The 25,989-nt window shown below is 40.4% G+C and overlaps 1 protein-coding gene across 10 annotated transcripts in view; it reads right to left on the bottom strand.

Moving 5' to 3' along the window:
• MGA (MAX dimerization protein MGA) overlaps positions 1 to 25,989 on the bottom strand; it is a 183,196-nt gene that overhangs the window by 84,519 nt on the left and 72,688 nt on the right. For 5 of the 10 annotated variants that reach the window (XM_041743179.1, XM_041743177.1, XM_041743180.1 and 2 more), the window contains exons 1-2: positions 17,318 to 17,450; positions 7,686 to 8,816 (exon numbers count right to left, since the gene is read on the bottom strand). In XM_041743179.1, coding sequence (XP_041599113.1) covers positions 7,686 to 8,749 — 1,064 coding nt within the window. In that variant the 5' untranslated portion in view covers positions 8,750 to 8,816; positions 17,318 to 17,450. Of the gene's footprint in view, positions 1 to 7,685; positions 8,817 to 16,967; positions 17,282 to 17,317; positions 17,451 to 25,989 lie in introns of those variants that run through there. The other 5 variants (XM_041743172.1, XM_041743171.1, XM_041743173.1 and 2 more) reach the window with 3 other exon arrangements.

Consider the following 25,989-nt stretch of genomic DNA (forward strand, 5'->3'; position numbering starts at 1 on the left):
AACTGCTGTCTATAATAAAGAAATACAACTGACCCTTTCAGCTAACAAACCCCTCCTCACCCTGGCTTCCAAGATAATTTTAAAAATAATTTATCTGGGGTGCCTGGGTGGCTCAGTCAGTTAAAGCATCAGACAACACACTCTTGATTTCAGCTCAGGTTATGATCCCAGGCTCTTGGATTGAGCCCCAAGTCAGGGGCCAACCTCCACCACCCCACCCCCCCAATCAGCAGGGAGTCAGCTTGAGGATTCTTTCCTTCTTCCTCTGCCCCTCTCCCACACACTCCAGCTCCCAAGTGCACAGGACTTCTCTGTCTAAAATAAATAAAATCTTTTCAAAAAATAAACATAATAAAAATAAATTATCCATTATCTAAAGATAGATTAAACTCCTTTTGGAGGGATCCCTGGGTGGCGCAGCGGTTTGGCGCCTGCCTTTGGCCCAGGGCGCGATCCTGGAGACCCAGGATCGAATCCCACATCGGGCTCCCGGTGCATGGAGCCTGCTTCTCCCTCTGCCTGTGTCTCTGCCTCTCTCTCGCTCTCTGTGTGACTATCATAAATAAATAAAAATTTTAAAAAAATTAAAAAAAAAAAAAAAAAAACCTCCTTTTGGATAATAAGCTTAAAAGTACTGGTAGTGAACTGTTCAAATTTTTAATCGTGCTGGGTAATTAAGATGGTTAGAATTGATTGGAAAATCAGATAGTGAATAGATGGCATTCACTAGCTGCAACTATAAAAATACACCACAGTTAATAAGCAAAAACTTTACAGTATTCAGAACTTTCCCTCTTGATGAAACAAAAAACAAAAAACAAAAACCAAAAAAAACAAATTGCTTGAGTAGCACTCACTCCAAAACAACCCTTAGAAAAAGCAAAGCACTAATTTATCCATAAACAAGTCGAGGGGAACTCATGTGCACGGGGATTCCAAACTCAAAGAATAGTAACTGTTAATGGGATACAAATAAAACGAGAAAGAAAAGGACAAACACTAGGCTGGGTTTTATTTCTGCCGTACTTGTGTTCTAACATTCCAAATAAGGCAAGTTTCTGATTTCTAGTTCCACACGTAAGAAGCTTGGAAGTTGCCACTATGTCCTATACAAATAAAATGCTAAACAGACTGAAAAATCAACTCTTCTTGGATCTGTAAGAGAGGTGAAGACACCGTGCAAACTACTGAGAGAGACCAGTCAATCAATAAAGGGGGTCATGGCTTTAGAGGAGCAGAGGCTAAAAAGTAAAAACCACCTCAGGAACCATTGCCAGGGTACAAAAACCTGATTTATAACTGACAGATTGCTAGAGGCTCAACGTGATTAAGTCTGAAAGTTAAAAACTCCAGTTGAACCCAATCACTGAAGTGCTCCCTACACTTTTGAGTTTTACTCACCAGGAGTTAGACCAAGTTATCACAGTAGATACTTCTCATGAAAAAAAAAAAAAAAAAACCACACGTTGCAGGGCAGGGGGAAGCACTCTTCCTAACAAGAGGCCTGACCTCTAGAGAAAGTATTTAAGCAAAGCCTAACCTGCTAGAGTTTTACCAGAGCCTAACTGACCTGAGCAAAGAGAAATACCCAAAAGCTGCTACTTTTAAAGATCAATAAAATCAATAAGCCTCTAGTGGCAGCTGGCTGGCTCAGTAGGTAGAGCATGTGACTCCTGATTGCAGGGTTGTGAGTTCAAGTCCCAAACTGGGTGGTAAGATTACTTAAAAATATCATCTTAAAAAAAAAAAAATCAATAAGCCTCTAGCCAAGCTTAAAAAAAAAAAAAAGAGGGCACAAATTAATCAGAACTATATAGAGGTGCTGGTGGCTCATTCGGTCAAGTGTCCAACTCTTGGTTTTGGCTCAGATCACGATCTCAAGGTCCTGAGATGGAGCCCCACATGGGGCTTGTGATCAGTGCAGTCTGCTTATCCCACTCCATCTCCCTCTGCTAGTGCACATGTGCATGCACACACATTCTCTCAAATAAAGAAAATCTTAAAAAAAAAAAAAAAGCCTATAATCAGAACAGAACTATATCTACTAAAGAAATTCAATTAGTAACTATTAACCTTCCAAATTAGAAAGCACCAGGCCCAGACAGGTTCACTGGTCAATTTTCCCAAACATTCAAGCAAGCAATTATATCAATTCACTACAATCTCTCTCACTCTCTCAGAAAATATAAGAGAATAACTTCCTAACTCATTCTATAAAGCCTGCATTAACCTAACACCAAAACCAAAGATGTAAGAAAATGACAAGACCATCATCTCTCATGAACAAAGATGCAAAAATCTAAAACACAATAGCAAATTGAATCCAACAACGTATAAAAAGAATTAAGAAAAAAATAATTTAAAAAAAGAAAAAATAATAAAAGAATTAAGACACCTTGAGCAAATGGGATTTATCCCACGTATCCAAGCCTGCTTCAACATTTGAAAATCAATTAATGTAATCCATCATATCAACAAACTTAAGAGGGAGGGGAAAAAATCAAAAGACCATATCAATAAGATTGAGAAAAAGTATCTGACAAAATCCACCACCTACTTGCAATAAAAACTCAGTAAACTGGGGCAACCTGGGTGGCTCAGAGGTTGAGCATCTGCTTTGGCTCAGAATGTGATCCCGGGATTGAGTCCTGCATCTGCTTCTCCCTCTGCCTGGGTTTCTGCCTGTTCTCTCATGAATAAATAAAATCTTTTTTAAAAGTTTAAAAACTCAGTAATCTTAGAAAGGAATTTCCTCAACTTGATTGAGAATATCTACAAAACACTTAAAGCTAACATCATACTTAATGGTGAGAAAATACCAACTTTCCCAAGATCAGGAACAAGGTTCCTCTCATACTCCCATTCAACATCATACCAGAAATCCTAGTTAATGCAGTAGAACAAGAGAAGGAAATAAAGGGCATAAAGATTGGTTGGGGGCAAAGAAATAAAACTGGTTTTGTTCACAAAGAACACGATCATCTAGGGAGAAAATCCAAAAGGTTGACAAAAAACTTCTGGAACTAGTAAGCTATTTAAGCAAGGTTACAGAAAACAAGCTTAATATACAAAAGTCAATTTATACATACCATCAATGAACACATGGATTTGAAGTTAAAAAGACTGTGAAATTAAAAACACAATACTGGGCAGCCCGGGTGGCTCAGCGGTTTAGCGCCTGCCTTCGGCCCAGGGCATGATCCTGGAGTCCCAGGATCGAGTCCCACATCAGGCTTCCTGGATGGAGCCTGCTTCTCCCTCTGCCTGTGTCTCTGCCTCTTTCTGTGTCTCTCCTGAATAAGTAAATAAAATATCAAAAAATAAAATAAAATAAAAATACAATACTATGTACATTATCACAAAAAAAAATGAAATGCCTAAGTATAAATCTAACAAAATATGTACAAGATTGGGGCACCTGGCTGACTTAGTAGAGTATGGAGACTCTTGATCTCAGGGCCATGCATTCAAGCCCCGCACTGGGCCCAGAGCTCACCAAATTTAAAAATAAATAAAAAATAAAAACAGCCACAAAAAGAAAGAAATTAAAGAGCTAAATAGATAAAGATGATGTGGTATGGGTGTGTATACACATATACACACGATGGGAGTATCAGCCATAAAAAGAATGGTATCTTGCCACTTACAATGACGTGGATGAAACTAGAGTGTATTAACCTAAGTGGAATAAGCCAGTCAGTGACAAATACCACAGGATTTTACTTATACGTGGAATTTAACTAACAAAACTAACACAGGGGAAGGAAAAATAAGATAAAAACAAAGAGGGAGGCAAACCATAAGAGACTCTAAACTATAGAAAACAAATAGTTGCTGGACGAGAGGTGGGTGGAGGGATGGGGCAATTGGGTGACAGGCATTAAGGAAGTAATGAGTGTAATTACACTGGATGTAATGAGCGTTGGGTTTTATATGCAACTGATGAACCACTAAATTCTACCCCAAAAATAATACACTATAGTTAACTAACTTGAATTTGAATAAAGCCAAAAAATAAATAAATAAAAAGCTAAATATGGGCAGCCCAGGTGGCTCAGCAATTTAGCACTGCCTTTGGCCCAAGGCGAGATCCTGGAGAACCCGGGATCAAGTCCCATGTTGGGCTCCCTGCATGGAGCCTGCTTCTCTCTCTGCCTCTCTCTCTCTCATGAATAAATAAATAAAATCTTTAAAAAAATCTCTCTCCATCTTAAATGGAAAGAGATCCCATTTTCATAACAGACACACTCAATATAGTCAAGCCATCAGTTCTTCCCAACTTGATCTATAGATTCGATACAACCACAATCAAACTCCCAGCAAGTTATTTGTGGATACTGATAAACTTATTCTATGGTCATATGAAGAAGGAAAAGACCCAGAATAGCCAACACCCAACACAATGTTGAAGAAGTACAAAGTTGGAGGGCTGACACGTCTCAACTTCAAGCTAACTATAACGTTAAAGTAATCAACACAGTAAAGTTTGTGGTATTGGTGAAAGAACAAATAGGTCAATGGAACAGACTAGAGAGGCCAGCAATGGCCCCCCCATAAATATGTCACCTGATCTTTGATAAATGAGCAAAAGACAATACAATAGAGCAAAGATCATCTTTCTCAACAAATGATACTGCAATGGCAAGACATCTTGCAAAAAACTCCACCTAGACACACACCTTCTACCCTTTACAAAAACTAAACGAATCAAAATGGATCATAAACTGAAATGTAAAACACTAAACTCTAAGACTCCTAAAAGAGATCAGAGGAGGAAGCCTAGACACAACCTTGGGTATGGTAATGACTTTTTAAATACAACACCAAAGGCAAGATCCATGAAACAAATAATAGGCTGAACTTCTTAAAAATAAACTGCTCTGTGAAAGACACTATCAAAAGAATGAGAAGAGAAGCCACAGACTGGGAGAAAATATTTGCAAAAGTCACATCTGATAGAGGGCTGCTCTTCCAAAATATACCAAAAGAAAAAAAAGAAAGAAAAAAAGCTTTAAACACGCAGAAAAAAATCTAATTCAAAAATGGACCACAGGGATGTCTGAGTGACTCAGTCAGTTAAGTAGCTAACTCTAGATTTTGGCTCAGGTCATGATCTTAGGGTGGTGAGATTAAGTCCCATATTAGGCTTCAGGCTCAGTGCTCAGAGCAGAACCTAGTTAAGATTCTCTCTCCTCCCTCTATCCCTCTTCCAATCATGTGCTTTCTCTAAATAAATCTTTTGGGGAAAAACAAACAAACAAAAACACCACAGACCATAACAGATACCTCATCAAAGAAAATATACAGATGGCAAATAAATGTATGAAAAAGATGCTCCTGGGACGTCTGCATGGCTCAGCAATTAAGTGCCTGCCTTCGGCCCAGGGTGTGATCCTGGAGTCCCAGGATGGACTCCCACATCAGGGTCCCTGCATGGAGCCTGCTTGCTTCTCTACCTGTGTCTCTCATGAATAAATAAAAATCTAAATAAAATAAAATAAAATAAAATAAAAAAGATGCTCCATGCTGCCTATCACCCGGGAATTACAAATTAAGATAATGAGATACTACTACACCCCTATTAGAATTGCCAAAATCCAGAAAACTGACAACACCAAGTGCTGACAAGGAAGTAGAGCAACTGGAATTCTCATTCACTGCTGCTTCAAATGCAAAATAGCACAGCCACTTTAAAAGACAGCTTGAGGGATCCCTGGGTGGCGCAGCGGTTTGGCGCCTGCCTTTGGCCCAGGGCGCGATCCTGGAGACCCAGGATCGAATCCCACATCGGGCTCCCGGTGCATGGAGCCTGCTTCTCCCTCTGCCTATGTCTCTGCCTCTCTCTCTCTCTCTCTGTATGACTATCATAAATAAATAATAAAAAAAATTAAAATAAATAAATAAATAAAACAAAGATAGTTAAAAGACAGCTTGAGGGTGGTGCAGCGGTTTGCAGCCCATTGCAGCCCAGGGCGTGATCCTGGAGACCCGGGATCGAGTCCCAGAGTCCCACGTCAGGCTCTCTGAATGGTGCCTGCTTCTCCCTCTGCCTGTGTCTCTGCCTCTCTCTCTCTCTCTCTCTGTCTCTATGAATAAATAAAAATAAAAAAATATTTTTTAAAAAAAAGGAAATGAGAAAATCAAGGAAACATGATTTAAATAAAAAATAAATAAAAGACAGCTTGAAAAATATGTAAATAAATAAATAAAAGACAACTTGAGAATTATTTTACCAATCTAAGCCTACTCCTACCATACGATCTAACAATCAAGCTCCTTGGTTATCTACTCAAATGACAGGAAAACTTGAACATCAATGTTTATGGTAGCTTTATTCATAACTGCTAAAACTTGGAAGCAACTAAGATGTCCTTTAGTAGGTGAATGGATAAACTGATAGATAGAATGGAGTATTATTTAGCACTAAAAAGAAATGTGCCACCAAGCCATGAAAAAGACATGAAGGAAACTTGAATACTTATTTACTAAGTAAATAAGTATTTACTTAGAAAAGAAGTCTATGCAAAAAGTTAATGTACAGTAAGATTCCAACTACATGACATTCTGGACAAGGCAAAGCTATAGAGACTATAAAAATATCAGAAGTTGCCAGAGGTTGAGGAGGAAAGGGAAGAATTAACAGGTAGAGTAGAGGATTTTTAGGCAATGAAAATACTACTGTGATACTATAACAGTGCACACAGATATCTTTACATATCTTTCCAAACTAAAAATGAACCCTAATGTGATCTATGGACTTTAGATGATTATGATGTATCAATGTACCTTTATAAATTGTAACAAATATATTACTTTTAATGAGAAGTGTTAATAATGGGAGAAGCAATGCATGTGTGGCAGCAGCGGGTATGTGGGAAACTTCTACACCTTCCTCTCAAGTTTTGCTGTGAAGTTAAAACTGTTCTAAAAAAATTAAGTCTCTAATTAAAAGATAGTAATAAAGGGCAGCCCGGGTGGCTCAGTGGTTTAGCGCCACCTTCAGCCCAGGGCGTGATCCTGGAGGCCTAGGATCGAGGCCTAGGATCGAGTCCCACGTCGGGCTCCCTGCACAGTGCCTGTTTCTCCGCCTCTCTCTGTGTCTCTCATGAATAAATAAATAAAAATCTTTATTTAAAAAAATAGTAATAAAAACTCAAGTTCAAATAAAAAAAGACAACAGCATATTATGCTATTTTAACATGTAAGAACTTTTAGCTTATTTTTTAGTCAACTTGTGGATATTAGCTGCCACAGGGTAGTAAATTCTTAAAGTTTACTTTGAATCCCTTCTGCGCCTCATTTGGGTAAGTTGTGTTTCAGTTATGATTTGGGAAGTCTTTTCTTTTCCCTTCCCCAATTAATCAAAGGTTCTATGTATATTGCCAAGTAATAGTCATGCATGATCAACACAATCATAAACCTATAAATTCTAAAACTCTAACTCTAAATGAGCAAATGGTCTTAATTCTGAAAAACCATCTAAGTTGCCTAGAATTCTAAATCCTAAACCCAAAGGATATTCATTACAAAAAAATGAAGCGTCACTTCACAAAATGTGAAAGCACTTACGGTATATCTAATAGTAGCTTACATTTATCAATTTCTCAAGTCAGCAGTCGACAAAACCAATACGTTAAATCCATAATCTTCCTTTTATCTCTAAGAACAGAAAGCCTATTACCTACCTTTCAGAAACTTCTTGTTTCAATTGAGGAACTTCACCAAGAGCTGAATCGATATCCATGAAACCAAGAAAGTCCCGTTTCATACTAAGAGAAGGCTTCTCCAAACACTTGCCTGATGTTTCATGACCCCTCAATAAAGGATCTGAATCAGTTAGCTGTATCTCTGACCCCTCACCTTCTGTAAGACGGACCCGCTGACCAGGAGAACTAGGAACACTATTCCCTTCCTGGTCAGAGCTGTTCTTTTGCTTTCCATCTCTCTGGGGCTTACTATTCAGCCCATCATCTCGGAAACCTTTAGCAAATGGATTGTAATCTATTTTCAGCTGGGTAATCTGAATGTTCTGGTAAGCTGTTACTGCAAAGAATTCAGTCTGTGGAAAAGTAAAAGTGTGGACACCAGGGCCATTTAATTGTATCACTTCAGTAGCCTTTTCTGCAGGCACTAAATGAAGCCTTGGCAAGTACCGATGCATAGAGTGCAGGATGATATGCCCTTCTTGGTCCAGTGTATTATTGGTAAGTTTGAGTTTATAGAAAGATACTGGTTGATGCATCCAATAATGACCCGTGGAAGGAGATTCTGGATGAATAAAAACCCTCCCCAAAACATGGGGCTCAGCCTTCCCACTTGGTTCCCACCAGCGACCATTCCACTTATAACGATGGTTATCCACAGGAGATATATCCATGACAAGGATATACTTCATATTTGAATCTAAACCTGTTATCCAGTAACGACAGTATGGAAACATGCGTCTTCCCTGTTTGGTCAGAATCATCTCTGTGCTTCTATGATAGAATTCATTCCACATACTATTGTTATCCAGGGTGACAGTGATTCCTCCCACAGTACAATCAGCTGGAAGACAAATCTTCCCTTTAGATTTTCCTGGTGATGACACACTGCTAGCCAAAGCGCAGGCATCCCGATTAGTAACCAAAATTCCTTGATCAGTTTTGCCATTTCCTGGCTGTTTCAGGATGACAAAGAAGGTAGGTGCTGCTCCTGCCACTGTTGCACCATCTTGATTAGCCAATATAATCTGCTGTTTCTCCTCCATGATTCCGGTAGGAAACTCAGTCGTAAGATAACTGTAGTCACCACATAGTCACAGTGGTCTTCCCAGCCTGAAAGAAAAAGAACAAAACCCCTTTAATCAAGTGAATGGGGCAGCCCGGGTGGCTCAGCAGTCTAGTGCCACCGTTAGCCCAGGGCCTGATCCTGGAGACCCGGGATCGAGTCCTGCGTTGGGCTACCTGCATGGAGCCTGCTTCTCCCTCTGTGTCTCTGCCTCTGTCTCTCTGTGCCTCTCATGAATAAATAAATAAAATCTTAAAAAAAAAAAAAAATCAAGTGAATGTTCTGTTAAAAATACAAGGATGATTATGTTATTTCCAAACTATATTCCTCAACTCTTTGAAGACTTTGCTTCTACCGTTCTCTCGATCTCTGTAAGGATATTCACTCCAGAATATTTAATTACCTTTTTAAAACTCATTTTAGGGGCACCTGGGTAGTTCAGTTGGCTAAGCAGCCAACTCCTTATTTTGGTTCAGGTCATGATTTCATGGTCAGGAGATACAGCCCTATGGCTGTATGCTGGATGTAGGAGCCTGCTTGGGATTCTCTCCTTCTGCCCCTCCACCTGCATTCTCATAAATCAATCAATTTCATTTCCTTGAACAACTCAGGGGTTAGGACCATCTACCTCCCTTCGCTGCACACAAGTGAAAATCATGTGTAACTTCTGACTCCTCAAAAACTTAATTACTAATAGTCTACTGTTGATGGAAGGCTTACCATAATAAAAAACGTTCATTAATATATTTTTTATGCTGTAGGTTTTATATACTGTACTCTAAACAGTAGAGAAAAACTAAGTCACAAAAAAGAGAAAAGAAATTTATAGTATTGTACTGTACCAAAAAATGGATAAAGATAGGAAAAGCAAACACCTAGGAAAGTGTACACAATGTCAGAATAAGAGAAATGCAGATTAAAACCATTACAACACAGTTTTTTCCCCTATCACACCAGGAAAATCAAAACTGGTAGAAGTGTTGGAAAGGTTGTAAATCAACCAGCATTCTCATCTAACAAGATGCTGAGACTGTAAGATGAAAGAATCTTCTCTATGACAGAGGGCACCATGAAAGTATCAAAATTACAAATGCCTAATCTCCTACAAAACATCAGTTCTTCTAAGACCTTATCTTAAACATGCACATGCACACACAGAGACAGACCCATGATAAATGACACATACAAGATTCTTCCCTGTTATTTCCATGTAGAGCCGCAAAAGACTTTGGGGATGTGGAATAATCCATCAAGAGAGGATGCTTAAATAAATGGTGCTACATCCATAGAATGGAATACTCTGCAGCTAAGACAGAATGTACAAATTTTATGGACTCATTACAAGATATATTAAAGGGAAAATGTTCCAGAGAGTTGTAGATTATGCTACACTTCTTGATAAAGTTAAAAATCTAAAGCCAGAAAAAGAAAATACGTATTTGCCTGACATATATAGACTATTTATAGAGATAGGAAAGGAACTAGTAGTGTTGCTATATCAAGGGAAAACTGGGAGGATGGGAAAATACTTTCAAGTTTTTTACCTTGTGAAAATACAACCTATTCAAAAAGGATTAAAACCAATTAATTTTTAAGAGTTACAATGAAAACTCCCACATATACTGTAAGATTTCATGTACATGAATGTCCAAAATAAGTAAATCTATGGAGACAGTAAGTAAATTAGTAGTTGCCAGGAGGAGAGAAGGATAACCTGGACAATTGCTAATGGGTATGGGATTTCTTTTGGGGGATGACAAAATATTCAGGAACTAAAAACCAGTGAAATGTACCCTTTAAAATAGCAAATTTTGGGGTGCACGGGTGGCTCAGTTGGTTGAATGTCTGCCTTTGGCTCAGGTCGTGATCTCAGAGTCCTGGGATAGAGTCCCACATCAGGTTCCTTGCTAAGTGGGGAGTCTGCTTCTCCCTCTCCCTCTCCGCTCTGCTTGTGCATGCTCTCATGTGTGTTCTCTCTCTTCAATGGCAAATTTTGGGACGCCTGGGTGGCTCAGTGGTTGAGCGTCTGCCTTCAGCTTGGGGCAGGATTCCAGAGTCCTGGGATCGAGTCCTGCGCATCAGGCTTCCAGAGGGAGCCTGCTTCTCCCTCTGCCTGTGTCTCTGCCTCTCTGTCTCACTCATGAATAAATAAAATATTTTTATTTTTTTTTAATATTTTTTTTATTTATTCATGAGAGACACAGAGAGAGAGAGAGAGAGAGAGAGAGAGAGAGAGAGGCAGAGACACAGGCAGAGGGAGAAGCAGGCTCCATGCAGGGAGCCCGACGTGGGACTCGATCCCGGGACTCCAGGATCACACCCTGGGTTGAAGGCGGCGCTAATCCACTGAGCCACCCGGGCTGCCCAATAAAATATTTTTAATAGAAAATTTTATGTTATGTGATTTATATCTCAATTAAATTATAAAGAAATCTCAGGTTATTAAATTCAATTGATGTGCTCAATTACCTAAATATTCTACAAGATATAAAGTTATCATCCCCAATTAGCTTTTACACAAAAAAGAGACGCTACGTCACTACTCATGTGTAAGTGGGTCAGTAATTTTGATTAATCAAATCAGTCTTTTATTGGTACTTCTCATTTTAATTAAAAAGTCTGATTTTATTTTTCATCAGAACCATTGGCAAGAAAAAAAAAAAAAAAAGAACCATTGGCAAGCAGTAAAATCATTTGATCTGAACTTTACCTCTTTTTAGAAAACTGACCACATGACCAAAAAAGCTCCAAAACTTAAAATATTCACAATTAGCCTGAGGATAATAGATATTTTAAAAGTCAAGACTTCAAAAAGGTTGGCTACTGTTTCCTATTATGACTAGACATAAAAATAGAAACCCACTTCCTTACACCAAAGCATTAATACCCAGGAAAGATGAAAAAAAAAATCTCTTCTCTGATTTGGGATTTATTTCTAAGAAATAAACTTTAGGGTGATTCTTTTCTAAAGAATTGCCTCAGGCTTACAGCAATTAGGCATATTGGTTTCCTAAAACAAACAAGTTTAGGCAACACCTACCAAAGATTGATAAAGCAAAATTTAAACAGACTTAGAAATCAAAATTAAGGTAATTGTAAAAATAGTAAAGCTTAGTTCACATAAATTATGTCTACAATGGCATATAACTTAAAATGCAAAATCCTGTACTTAGTTCATAAAGTTCAAAGTTTTCTCACAAACCACCATTTTGTAATTCCGTAAAAATACTCTTTTTAAGGAACACCTGAGTGGCTCAGTGATTGAGCATCTGCCTTTGGCTCAGGTTGTGATCCCGGGGTCCTGGGATCCAGTCCTGCATGGGGCTCCCCGCAGGGAGCTGCCTGCTCCCTCTGCCTGTGTCTCTACCTCTCTCTTTCATGAACAAATTAACAAAATCTTTAAAATATACATATTAGGGATCCCTGGGTGGCGCAGCGGTTTGGCACCTGCCTTTGGCCCAGGGCGCGATCCTGGAGACCCGGGATCGAATCCCACGTCGGGCTCCCGGTGCACGGAACCTGCTTCTTTCTCCCTCTGCCTGTGTCTCTGCCTCTCTCTCTCTCTCTCTCTCTCTCTCTGTGTGTGTGTGTGTGTGTGTGACTATCATAAATAAATTTAAAAATTTTTTAAATAAAATAAAATAAAATATACATATTATTTTAAGTACATTTAAATGTAACTAAAGTGGCAAAGAACTACCTGAAAAAATTTTTATATATTCCAAACCTATGAATATATCAAAGGATTCAAAATTTCTTAAAACAGGGGATCCCAGGGTGGCTCAGCGGTTTAGTGCCTGCCTTCGGCCCAGGGAGTGATCCTGGAGACCCGGGATCGAATCCCACATCAGGTTCCCTGCATGGAGCCTGCTTCTCCCTCTGCTTGTGTCTCTGCCTCTCTTTCTCTCTGTATCTCTCATGAATACATAAATAAAATCTTTAAAAAAAAAAAAAAACCTTCTTAAACATTATCTTCTATAATATTAAAATCTTGGTTTTCAGATCATTACAGTAAAACTAAGGCAAAAATGTTTTAACTGATGCTTTAAAGAGCACTCTTAGGGGAACCTGGGTGGCTCAGATAAACGTCCAACTCTTGATTTCAGCTCCGATCATGATCTCAAGGTTGTGAGATGGAGCCCAACAGGCTCTGCACTGCGCATGGATCCTAAGATTTTCTCTACCTCTCCTTCAAAAAAATGGGGAGGGGGGGGCATCCCAGGTGGCTCAGCGGTTTAGCACCGCCTTCAGCCGAGGGCGTGATCCTGGAGACCCAGGATCGAGTCGCACGTCAGGCTCCGGGCTTGGAGCCTGCTTCTCCCTCTGCCTGTGTCTCTGCCTCTCTCTCTCTCTCTCTCTCTCTCTCTCTCTCTCTGGGTCTCTCAGGAAAAAATAAAATCTTAAAAAAAAACAGAAAACCTTAAACACTAAAGATTCAACTGACAGAAATCCCATTTAGTTTCATAAAACACATCATATAAATTTTATGCTAACTTCATATGTACATATTTCAATATTTTTTTGCCTATACAAAAAAATTAAATGTAGAAAAGTCAGCCTGCTCTATTTGAACACTGTGCACAGATAACTAATATAACAAAGACAATGTAAAAATGTGTAGGAAGACAGGAAAAAGAACTTTCAGACTTTTGATTTGTGTAAGATCTTTTTTTTTTTAAAAAATCCTCCAAACCATCCCGTGAGTTGATGAAAATGCATAAAACCAAAAACATAATTTATGACCAAAACAATCCATTTCTTTAGCCACATACTACTATTAGTATAGGAACAAGAAATTAAGTTCTTCTTCTTTACCAATCTTTAAACACAGACTCTACTATAAGCATGCCTGCACTTCTGGAATCTGTATAGGATCTTACAGTAAGAAGATAGTCAATTCAGCATATACAGATACTTTAGACACACAAATAACACTCTAAAGTCTAAGGCTGGATCCCTGGGTGGCTCAGTGGTTTAGCGCCTGCTTTTGGCCCAGGGCATGATCCTGGAGACCCTGGATCAAGTCCCATGTCAGGCTCCCTGCATGGAGCCTGCTTCTCCCTGTGCCTGTGTCTCTGCCTCTCTCTCTATCTCACATGAATAAATAAATAAAATCTTTAAAAAAAAAAAATAAAGTCTAAGGCTTTAACCAAATGCAAAAATTAAATGTACTTTAGGAAAAAAAAATTAAAAAAAAAATAAAAAATAAATGTACTTTAGGAAGGCTTAGGTTACTCATAAAGAAATAAATCTATTCCCAGCAAGATTCTAAAAATACCTTGTATTTTGGCTCTCTAAAAGCTTTAAGGAAGACCACAGTTTTGGTACATTTACAGCTAATATTTTAAAATCTCAGTTCAGCTTTTCAATATCAAGCATTTACCTACACAATATAACTGTAATAAGCCAAGGAAGTTCAGTTCACTTGTGGATAGGAAATAACTAATATCGTGAAAAAGTCCCATCAGCAAGGCAGTGGACACAGGCTTTCAGAAAGAAAGCTGTTTCCAGATAAGTAATGTGGCAAGTGTCATAAATTGTTACAATTTCAGAGTCCCTATTCTAAATGTCTCTTCACCAATGACCTCTTTGGGAAATGTTTAACTACTAAAGCCATGACCCTCATACAACTTACAAAATACACCAGTTAATTTACTAGGTAGTTACCTAATTCAATGATTCATGTACTGCTCCCTGCCCCCTCTTTCACCTCTCCAAAAAAACACCCAATCAAAATTACACTACTTTAAAAACACACAATATTGGGATCCCTGGGTGGCGCAGCGGTTTAGCGCCTGCCTTTGGCCCAGGGCGCGATCCTGGAGACCCGGGATCAAATCCCACATCGGGCTCCCGGTGCATGGAGCCTGCTTCTCCCTCTGCCTATGTCTCTGCCTCTCTCTCTCACTGTGTGCCTATCATAAATAAAAAAAATAAAGTTGGAAAAAAAAAATTAAAAAAAAAAAAAACACACAATATTCAAATGCTGGTCAACCTATTCTGAATGTTTCCGAAGTTGCTAAAAATAAGCATAACCTTTCACACAACAGATGCATTACTGTATGGCAGGCACCAAAATGCTTGTTTGTTCCTTAATATAATCACTCACTACAAAAAGAATAAACACTCACTACAAAAATATTATTTAAGTTAAACTAAATTTCTGAAACAAACTGTAAGAAAATGGGTTCATCTGAATGTCGGTATTTACCAATATACAATGGACCCAGAAATTCGAAAAATCCTAAGAAAAACAGAATTTGTGGGCAGCCCTGGTGGCTCAGCGGTTTAGCGCCGCCTTCAGCCCAGGGTGTGATCCTGGGGATCCAGGATCGAGTCCCACGTAGGGCTCCCGGCATGGAACTTGTTTCTCCGCCTCTCTCTCTGATGAATAAATAAAATCAGAAAGGAAAAGAAAACAAAACAAAACAGAATTTGGATATAATCAGAAAACAGGACAGCGAATGGAGACAAAAAGAGTAAAACAGCCAACTACCAATTCTTAATCACTAAGTTGATTTTAATAGTAAGTGAAACTTGCCATCTATTAGTAAGCACTTACTTCAGACCAGACAACATCACCACAACCCTGAAAAATAAATCGCAAAGTACTACCTGAAATACATTAGGTTTTAAGGCACAGAACTGCATTTGCCTAGAACAGCATGCCCCCTCCCTTCTCTTCCCAGATACCACTAATTAATGCTAACTCCAGGAGTATTTTCTATTCCTAGGAATGGTCCCTTAACTACAATTTGGGGTAAGCAAGCTCCCAGGTCTCCGCAATTGCATAAACAGAATTTGAAGAACTATTAGGGCAAAAGCGGACAGTAATCAAACAGCCACTCTACCGTAGAGTAAGTATGACAAAGTACCCAGGGCACTGAATTTCCTCAAGTCCTAAGCATGTGTTTTTTGTTTAGTGAACTCAACCCACTCTACCCACACAACTGCTAAAAACCTAACCATTCGGAAGCAAGAAGCACTAGCCTTGATTCGATACTCATAAATGAAAAAGCCTCCTGCTAGTCCCCGGGAAGAGCAGTCGCCGTCGACTATCAAGGGCCCAAAAATCATCGCTTTTTAACTGTAGCGGCCAGCTGGCCGACAACCACGTGAAAAAACGCCGCAAGGAAAGCTCTTCCGGAGAAGAGTCCCGACAGATCACGTGCGCCGCCGGAACCTGCCGAACACTCTGCGGGATCCAGTCGCCTTCTGTTACCGTGGAGACTACAGAACCAGCCACCCTGCCCTCTGGGGCCAGCCCCCTTCCCAGCAGCCGTCACGCCGCCTCCAGGCACTTTCCCTGCAGCCTAGCCGCGGCGTCGTGCCCAAAAAGAGGGAGAGCAAGCAGTATTTGCCAGGGATTATGCCGCAGAAACCCGAAAAACTTCACAACACCCACTAGCGGCGCGCGGGTGGGCTCGAGAGTTCTCTTGATCCACGTGTCTGTTCTGGCGACGCGAACCCTGAGAGTGGTCTTCTCAGAGAAAGCTGCACTTTTTTCACTCACGTTGTTCCGCCATCAGTCACCCCTCCTTTAAGACCTCCTTCACCCCTCCCTGTTTGCATCCGCCCCAGGAGGCATCCCCAGGGTTCCCAAAGCAAAGCAAAAATCTCCACAGCAAGACATTACCACTTTCCACTCTCAACCGGGTTTGAAATCATCTAACTTCCCCATTTTCTTCGCACAGAGATCCTTCAACTTTGGTTACTGAAGCTCGAACAGATTTAGCTATATCCCAGACCCACCTACCACTAAGGGCAGAGACCTACCTGACAATTTTACCGACGCGGGAAACCTCATAAACAGAACTAGCCAAAGGCTGCCCACAAAGAAAAAGAAAATAACACCTGCTCTTCCCACCTGTTTTCCCCGCCCTCGTTTCTGCACTTACTGGCCACCGGTCCTTTGTTTACCAAGTTCCCACTCCTGTACGGCTCACTTCCTCGCCCTCCTCCTTTATTAAATTCGCGCGCGGTCCTGCCTCAACAACTTGCCCGGAAATTACATGCTAAAACAGAGGTTTACACAGGTGTCAAAACGCTACACACAAGCTCCTTAAAAAGCGACGTCAGCACCGTTTCCCTCAGAGTTTTGGAGCCCCGAAGACCTGAGCTCTAAAATGCAAAGCGCACAAGCAAAGCTCTCGACCTAAAGCCCCGCGCCGCGCCGAAAATCATCACGCGGATCGTACCATGCGGAGCGGCACCCCACGCACGCGAGGGCAGGGCCGCGCCAAGGGCGCTTCTCACCCCGCCCGCCTCGTGGCTTCCCTCTCGGGCGTCGATGTTCCCAGTTAGTTCGCTGCGCGACGCGGAAGTGAGGCCGGGGACGCGCGCGAGGTGACATGCGCAGCCTCCCTCAGGGGGCCACAGGCGTGCGCCAAAGGCAGCCCCGCGCAAGGCCCGGCCTGGCCGGGGCGTGCGAAGATCACACAGCGGAACGCTTCTCACGCTGTTCAAACCTACAAGCGCTTCAAACTCACAAAAAACTCCAATAGGGCCAGTCCTAAAGCGACGCCCTCCACCCAGGCCCGAGAGTTACCGTGCGGGGCGTGGCCGGCTTCACCCGGAGTCCTTCACATCCCGCTGGGGGCGGGTTATTCTGTTCGGTTCGCACACCGTGTGTCCGCTCCAGCTGAAGAACCTGCGCGCGCACCGGACGTCCACGTCACCGCGCACGCGCTCCTACCCGCTCAGAGCCCGCTGCGCAAGCGCAAAAGGAGGCGCGAGCAGCACCTCCCTCGCCCCTCCCCCAACACCAGGAGGCCAAACGGCCCGGGAGCAGCGACAAGACCCTTGGGACCCGCCCCTGGAGCTGAAGCCGCTGCTTTTCCGGGTCCCAGAAACCGACAAAAGCCTAATGAAGCTTCCGGAATCAAAAAAGGCTAAGGAAGAAGAAGGCACCCGAATTCCCTCAGCCTCGCACACGAAGGCTTCGTGAAAACTGTGAAACCTTTGCCCGCGGGCTTTCTCGACTGTGCCCTCCACCGTTTCCCTCGGGCTTCTCGGCGGCCCCGCCCCTGCCGCACCCAGCCCCACCCACATCTAGCTCCACAGCCCCCAGGGCTTCACAAGCTCGTCAAATGAAGCCGCGGTCTTCCTCCCCAATGTGCTGAGGGTTTGAATAACGCCAGACCGTCGGGAAACCTTGAAGAAAAGACTTGGGAGAGATGGGTGGTCGAGTCTCCAATATCCATGATCGAAGAACACTAGGAAAGTAGGAAGGAGACCGAAAACTCCACTAAGTATGAAGGGAAGAAGAGTTGCCACTAACTTGCCTGATATAAAGATGAAAGATGATGTCCTAATAAAACAGTAAACTATGGAAACGAGTTTTTGGCACGACAGAGTACTATCTAAGCTCTAATGCCTTGATCTTGTGTTTTCAATTTTTGTTCAAGATATGTTTAACCTGTGAAGTGCAAAGAAAAAAACTATTGAATATCTATTATGTTTAACCTGTGAAATGCAAAGAAAAAAAATACTGAATATTATGTCAGGCAGTCGCTGAACTAATAAGTTAACCAACAGTATTCCTCCCAAACATCAAAAATTATTCCTTCTTCCCTACCCCTTATCAGCTGCTCCTTCTTCTGAGCTGCTAACACTCAAAGAGGGAGAGTTGTTTAAAGTTGAGAAAGAAAAAATAAAGTTGAGAAAGAACAGAGACAAAATAGAAGTCGGTAGATAGAGCAGAAATTGTGGTTCATGTTTCCAAACGATTCTTCCACTCTTAAAAGAATTAGAAAGTACTGAGAACATATTGCTAGGTGATCTAATACAAAACACTATGAAAAAGGAGAATGAGGGGGTTGGTTGAAAGAAAGGAGCAAAGAGAAAGAAGTTTATCCAACATGATTGATCAGAGCTGGGCCGGAAGCATATTAGGAAGAAAAGTATTCTTTCTCTTCGTTCTGCTGTTTCCTCTGTCACACCATGGGAAGAAACTGCTGGAATTAGTATGGACTGGAAAATGTGTAGGCTAAAGATTACAAACTTCTGAAGTTACTCTGAAACCCCCATGCAGCCATTGTCAACAAGAGCATCACAAGTGTAACTAATGAATAACGCCCAAGATTCTAGGCAAAACTGAAAAATACCAGTTTCTTTAACACCTTCCTCCTCTTCCCTGACCCCAAAAACCTCTTTTCCTTACTTGTCGAAATCTCCCACCTCTTCCAAGAATGCTTTCCTCTCGAGGGTCTAATGTTTCCTCATACAAAATTAAAGGCAGAAATGTGTTGACTTGGAATTAAACCATCTGACTCTAAGATGTAAATGACTAATGACTGATTAACAACCTGTATCTAGTGGTAGCTGCATCCCAAAAGAGACAAGTTAACATACCTCTCATTGGAGAATCTCAGAGGACACCTTGGGGGGACTCGGGGGAGTAGAGATTTTCTTTGCTACTCTTCCGCTAAGCCAAGCAAACATGAAATGCCAGATCCTTTAAAACTACCATCAGGGGCGCCTGTGCAGTGCAGTTGGTTAAGTGTGGGATTCTTGGTTTCCACTCAGGTCATGAACTCAGGGTTATGAAGCCCCGCATCTAAGACCTACACTCAGTACAAAGTCTGCTTGAGATACTTACTCTGCCTCTATCCCTCCCCCCACTCACATATGCTCTTTCTCTTAAAAAAAAAAAAAAAAATCTTTTAAAAATAAAAGGCATCTTTATATAACCCAAGTTTTAAAAATGCCCAGCTGGGCAGCCCTGGTAGCGCAGTGGTTTAGCGCCGCCTACAGCCTAGGGTGTGATCCTGGAGACCCTGGATCAAGTCCCACGTCGGGCTCTCTGTATGATGCCTGCTTCTCCCTCTGCCTGTGTCTCTGCCTCTCTCTCTCTGACTCTATGAATAAATAAATAAAATCTTAAAAAAAAAAATAAAAATAAAAAAAATAAAAATGCCCAGCTAACTGCTAAATCTGACACTCCTGTGTTTCACCTTGCTATTAGAATTCTCTCATTTCAAAAAAAAAAAAAAAAAAAAAAAGAATTCTCTCATTTCAAAGGGGCACCTGGGTGGCTCTGTCAGGCATCGGACTCCTGGTATGAGCTCAGGTAGTGAGTGATCTTTCGGTCGTGGGATCAAGCCAAATAGGGCTCTGCACTCAGCATTGAGCCTCCTAGAGATTAACACCTTCTCCCTCTTCTCCTCCTCCTGCTCATGCACACTCTCTAATAAAATCTTTTTTAAAATTTTCATTTCAGTTATAACTAACCCCTGTTCATCAGCCTAACACAAAAATATTTCCCTTGGTTGAGCTTTCAAAGATATTTTAATAAATATAGGGAGGTGGGAATAGAGAATGCATGGAAAACAAACGCAGTCTTGATCTAAGATTGCTCTATAAACACATAGGCCCTATTCCACTTAATGCACATTTTCCCTTTTCAAATATTTGAATGCCTTGTATGTGCTGAGGATAAGGGAAAGACTGGCACTTCTTGCACTGTTCAGATGTCTACACTAGAACTCTGAAAAGTTGGCACAACTTAACAGAATCCACCAACAAAACCTACTATATTCCTTATCCAATCTACTCAGATGCCATCTACTCAATTCCAGTATCTACTAGTGACCTACTTCTCTCAAATGGCTAAAATCTTTGGTCTTCATCATCTCAACTCTTTAGACAAAACTCACCAAACACACCCCAAAACCCCTGGATTGTGGTCTTATTTACAGTATTCTTAAATCAACACAGTAAAAACCATTCATAGAAGAGCTACATACAGACTAGGTTACCAAAAAAAGCTTTTTACAAAAAGTCCTACACTTGCAATAAACTTGTGTGGTAGGCAGCAGGAAAAAAAGAAGGAATCATGTTAGCTTATACACAACTCCATTTAGTACTGCCTACCATTTAGTACTGCAACTAAAACCAACTCCTATCTAGGGGCAAAGTATGACTAGCTCCAATATGTGAAACATGGACTAAGGAATTAAAAAGCGGAAAAAGTCCTACCTTCAAAGAGCCAATAATCAATGAAGAGCTCTAAAAGTTTCTTAACCAGCATAGTAATGTGATTAAAAGCATGTTTTAGAAAATGTCAAGGGAGGTAAGGATGAAAAAGAGGACAGAAATGTGACAGAATGCTATAAATGTTCATTAAGAAATACCATTCCCTCTTGCTGCCTCATACCTCAAGCCCACATAATCATGTTCCTTACCCTTTGCTAAAATCTTCCCAGATGACTCGAAACCTGCTATTCACTTACCCTTCATACATAAGTTTGTAACACTTTCTTTTTTTTTATAATTTTTATTTATGATAGTCACAAAGAGAGAGAGGCAGAGGGAGAAGCAGGCTCCATGCACCAGGAGCCCGACGTGGGATTTGATCCCGGGTCTCCAGGATCGCGCTCTGGGCCAAAGGCAGGCGCTAAACCGCTGCGCCACCTAGGGATCCCCAGTTTGTAACACTTTCTCAGGAAACTTTTCTTAACCACCAAGGAAGGATCAGATGAGGTTTCCTTGTAATATACTCTCACAGTACCCTGTATTTCTTTATAGCACCTGCCACAACTCTAAACTATGTATTAGTTAATGTCTTGCCCACTAGACTGTCAGCTCTAGTAGGCACTCTGTTCTAGTGCCTACCACAATGCCTAGAACACAGCAAACACAATCTGTTAAATAAATCAATATGAAACCATAGGTCCCAGTTTTCCAGGCAAGTCCAAATATCAAATGCTGATTTCCTGTCTAACAATTTGGGATTTGGAAAACAGGCTAAGTACACATTTAACCACACTCATGTTATACATACAAACAAGCATTCTGCTTTGATCAATGTTTTCCAAAGGGGGTACACTTTTAATTAGAAAAAACTAGTACTACTGACTATCATCACAAATTATTTCTCCTTAGAGGAAAGGTAAATATTACTGATAGATACTAGAAAAGATAAGAATATTTGCCTAGGAAAGTCTAATTACTTATATTTTTTAATTTATTTATGATAGTCACAGAGAGAGAGAGAGAGAGAGAGAGATAGGCAGAGACATAGGCAGAGGGAGAAGCAGGCTCCATGCACTGGGAGCCCGACGTGGGATTTGATCCCGGGTCTCCAGGATCGTGCCCTGGGCCAAAGGCAGGCACCAAACCGCTGCGCCACCCAGGGATCCCAGTCTAACTACTTATTGACTGCTTTTTGCCTGAAAGACTTTCAACTGAATATCACTTAGAAAATCAACAAAGGCAAACAGATTCTTTGCATTGTAAAGAAATATTATGATTCTATAATTTACCATCTGGTAATAAAAGCAACAAGTTGTAATGAAATCTGCCATCTGCGTATTCTCATCTACAAGAAAAAATTAGTAAGTATCTTCAGAATTAAAGGATACCTTAGTAACAGTGAATTTGTTTTACTAAAACCTAAAAGAAAAATGTCAAAAATCAGTAATGTAAATGCAGTTTAAAATGCTAGTTTCAGATGAATTACAAAATAAAAAAGAATACGTCTAAAAGAAACAAACAATGAAAGTTGTCAATGTATTACTGAACCCTTACAAGAAACATCTTATCTGGAAAAGCATAAAAAGAAAAACAGAAGAAATTTACATAACTAAGCCTAGAGCTACACAGAGATTAAAATGCCTGGGGGGGGGGGGGGGGGACCACATGAGAACGTACAATAACAGAAAGCAGAACTACTGGCCTAAGAAGAGAACTGGGAAACAGCAAGTAACCTTCAAGACTGGAATCAGGCAAAAAAATCAAGAAGCCTATGACAGAAAAATACACTGAGAAATTGCCCGCAAATGCATATGAAAGAAGTCATGCTTACTTTACATGAAGGACCATGATGCTTCATGGAAATGAGCTATGGTCAACAGAGCAGTTCCTAAACTACTAGACAGTACAGATCAGTAAAATTTCCCCCCAAAAAAGATTTAGTTGACCATCAGAAAGTGACCAAATTTTTATATTATAAAGCATACTGCCTACTATTCCCATTCTTTCTTAAAATAACGGATATTTTAGGGGCTCTTGGGTGGCTCAGTTGGTTAAGCATCCAACTCCTAATTTCAGCTCAGGTCATGATCTCGGGGTCCTGGTATTGAGACCCACATCCAGCTCCCCGCTCAGCAGGGAGTCTGCTTGTCTCCATCTCCCTGTGCCTCCCCAACTGTGCTCACGTGGCTCGCTCTCTCTCTCAAATAAATAAATAAATCTTTTTAAAGTAATAATAAATATGGATATTTTAAGACTAAAAATCTAGAGAGAACATAAAATGAGTAATAGTCTTTTATTTTGAATATTTAGATAGATGAAAAATTTACTACATTGTCCTTATTCCATGATATACTATTGAAAACTGCAGCAGGTATTTAGAAATAACTGCTAGCCATATATAGCAAGGCTCTCTAGATAGCTAAGATTTGATTTCTGAGAAAAAATAACATACTAAAGGCACAGGATGGGGTATAAGTCACCTTGCCAAGAAATCAAGTCAGCCTATTCTCATCAATAGCAATAGAGGAGAAAAGAATGTTAGCCAATTGACTCCAACCAGACTACAGGAAGACATCCCAATCCAGTCTAAAGGAGAGCCACATGGTTATTAATTAGCAAGCTACTTTTCAGTGTGTGATGGGAAGAGAGGAGGGAGGAAGGTTTCTGAAAACAAGATGATAGGTAGCTTTTGCACTGTAGCAAAATCCTAGAACCTTGATAGAACTACGTGAGAATAATGTAGTAAAACCAAGAACCAAGGTCAGAGTGAGTGAATCTCCTAACTAATCACTGTATACTTAAAAACTGTGGGACACATGGCAGCTCACTTTGGCAAAAGAACAGGCAGATCAAGCTACACTTAGATTAAGCTGGGCTTCAAACATATTAGACAGAAGGGAAAATGGGGGGGCACGGTTTTATCTGAAAATTAATGGGATTTTAAACATGACTTAAAAAGAAACCATAAAAGGATTTTATGACCTTTACCTTTACTAAATATGTTAGCCATGATCTAACCACTGGAGGGCAGGGAACACCTGTTAAAGGAGAAGAGAAAGCTATACTGAAATAGAGAATATAAAGATTACTCAGGCAATTTGAATGCAGTGTATTATCCAAATCATCCATCTACAGACCATAAATTAGAGAGACAGGGACAATATTTTTCATCCCAATACTATTTCCACCCAACATTCTCTGGGTTATCTAAACGCAAAATAAATAAGGATACAATCAGTTCAGTAAGCATTTGTTAAGCACCAACTAGGCACTGAACCAGGGTTAAAGGAACAAATAAAAGTAAGTTCCTTCATGAAGCTCAAGTTCTAGATAAAGAGACTGGATGATCACACTGCAATACTTTGGTGGCAGTTTCAAAAAAGCCCTCTAGAAACACTGTAGAACATACACAACCTAGGTAATCTACAAAAGTTACAAAGATGAGTGGACTTTTGAGCTGGTCATGAAGGAGAAATAAAATTAACGAGAAAGAAATGGGGGCATTGCAGGTAGCCAGCATCTATATAGTAAACGAAGAACTACAATAAATTATCCAGAATTTGGGGATAGATAGGGCTGCCTTTATAGAACAATGAAGTTACAGGTCAATGCAACAGGTAAGACTAGTACCATGTAGAGGTAACCCACCCTGTGAAATGGAATTGGACATTTAAGAACTATTTATCCAATCTGCAACTCCATGATGCTCATGATATATATATATATATATATAGAGAGAGAGAGAGAGAGAGAGAGCACGCACAGAGAGGGAGAAGCAGGCTCCCTGCTGAGCAAAGAGCCCAACACGGGGCTCAATTCCAGGACCCCAAGACCACAATCCAAGCTGAAGGCAGACACTGAGCCACTCCAGGCACCCCTAAACATTTATTTTTTTATTCAAGTATAATTAACATACTAATGTTAGCACTATATTAGTTTCAGGCATTCAATATAATGATTTAACGATTCTATATATTTGTCAATGCTCATCAAGAAAACTATACTCTTAATCTCCTTTATCTATTTCACCCATCCCCCCTCTAGCAACCACCAGTTTGTTCTCTATATTAAGTCTGTTTTTTGCCTCTTTTTTTGTTTGCTGGTTTTGTTTCTTAAATTCTAGATATGACTGAAATCATATGGTATTTGTCTTTCTCTGACTTGTCTCACTCAACATTATACCCTCTAAGTCCATTCATGTTATGTAAAATACAAGATTTCATTCTTTTTTATAGCTGAGTAATATGCCATGGTGTATGTTTGTGTTTGTACACACATATATACACCAAATCTTTATCCATTGATCTACTGATGGGACACCTGATCTCTATACTGTCAAATATTTACCAGGGAATAAAAAAGAAAGCTATAGAATGACAATGGAAGGACAAACTGTCACTAAACTATCAAATAAGGCTTAGTGTTGGGACGCCTGGGTGGCTCAGCAGTTGAGCATCTGCCTTTGGCTCAGGGCATGACCCCTAAGTCCTGGAATTGAGTCCCACATCGGGCTTTCTGCATGGAGCCTACTTCTCCCTCTGCCTATGTCTCTACCTCTCTCTCTCTTTCTCTCTCATGAATAAATAAAATCTTTTTTAAAATTCTGTTTAAAAAAACAAATAATATTGGCTCAGTAATAAAGGATGTCTAGAAGTTGACAAAGCAAAGAAAGCATTCTAAAGAGAACAATTTATACAAAGGCATACTATATAAAAGCATAGAGTATTCATTAATTCCTCAAGTCAAACATTTATTGAGCATTTACCACATACAGATCTTGGAACACAGATAAGACATTCCTACTCTCAAGAGCTTGCAATCAATTATCAGACAACCAATTTTCACATAACCTATAATCAATAATGAAGCAAAAACTAAAGAATCCTATTTGTAAGAATGGCTCTCTGCCCAGAGTACAAGGGAAGCACAAACAAAGGGCAGCTAAATCAGAGTAAGGAAGTCCAAAAAGAATTCCCAGAGAAAGCTAAGAATGAGTAGAAGTTAGTAAGGTATCAAAGAGCAGAGGCAGGATGGGTACAGAAGAAAAGCATTTCGGAGAGAAAGCAACCTATGTAAAGACAGAGGAACGAGAGAGGGAACACATTCAGGGAGCACAATTACTGTAATATGGCTACAATTAAAAATGCCCATGATCTGTGGAAGAACAAAGCTATACAGGACTAGAAAAGGCAAAGGGAGCCATATTATACAATACACCTAGCAATCAAGAGTTGAGAATTCATC

The sequence above is a fragment of the Vulpes lagopus genome, chromosome 2 (genome assembly GCF_018345385.1).
Source record: "Vulpes lagopus strain Blue_001 chromosome 2, ASM1834538v1, whole genome shotgun sequence".
Classification (NCBI taxonomy): Eukaryota; Metazoa; Chordata; class Mammalia; order Carnivora; family Canidae; genus Vulpes; species Vulpes lagopus.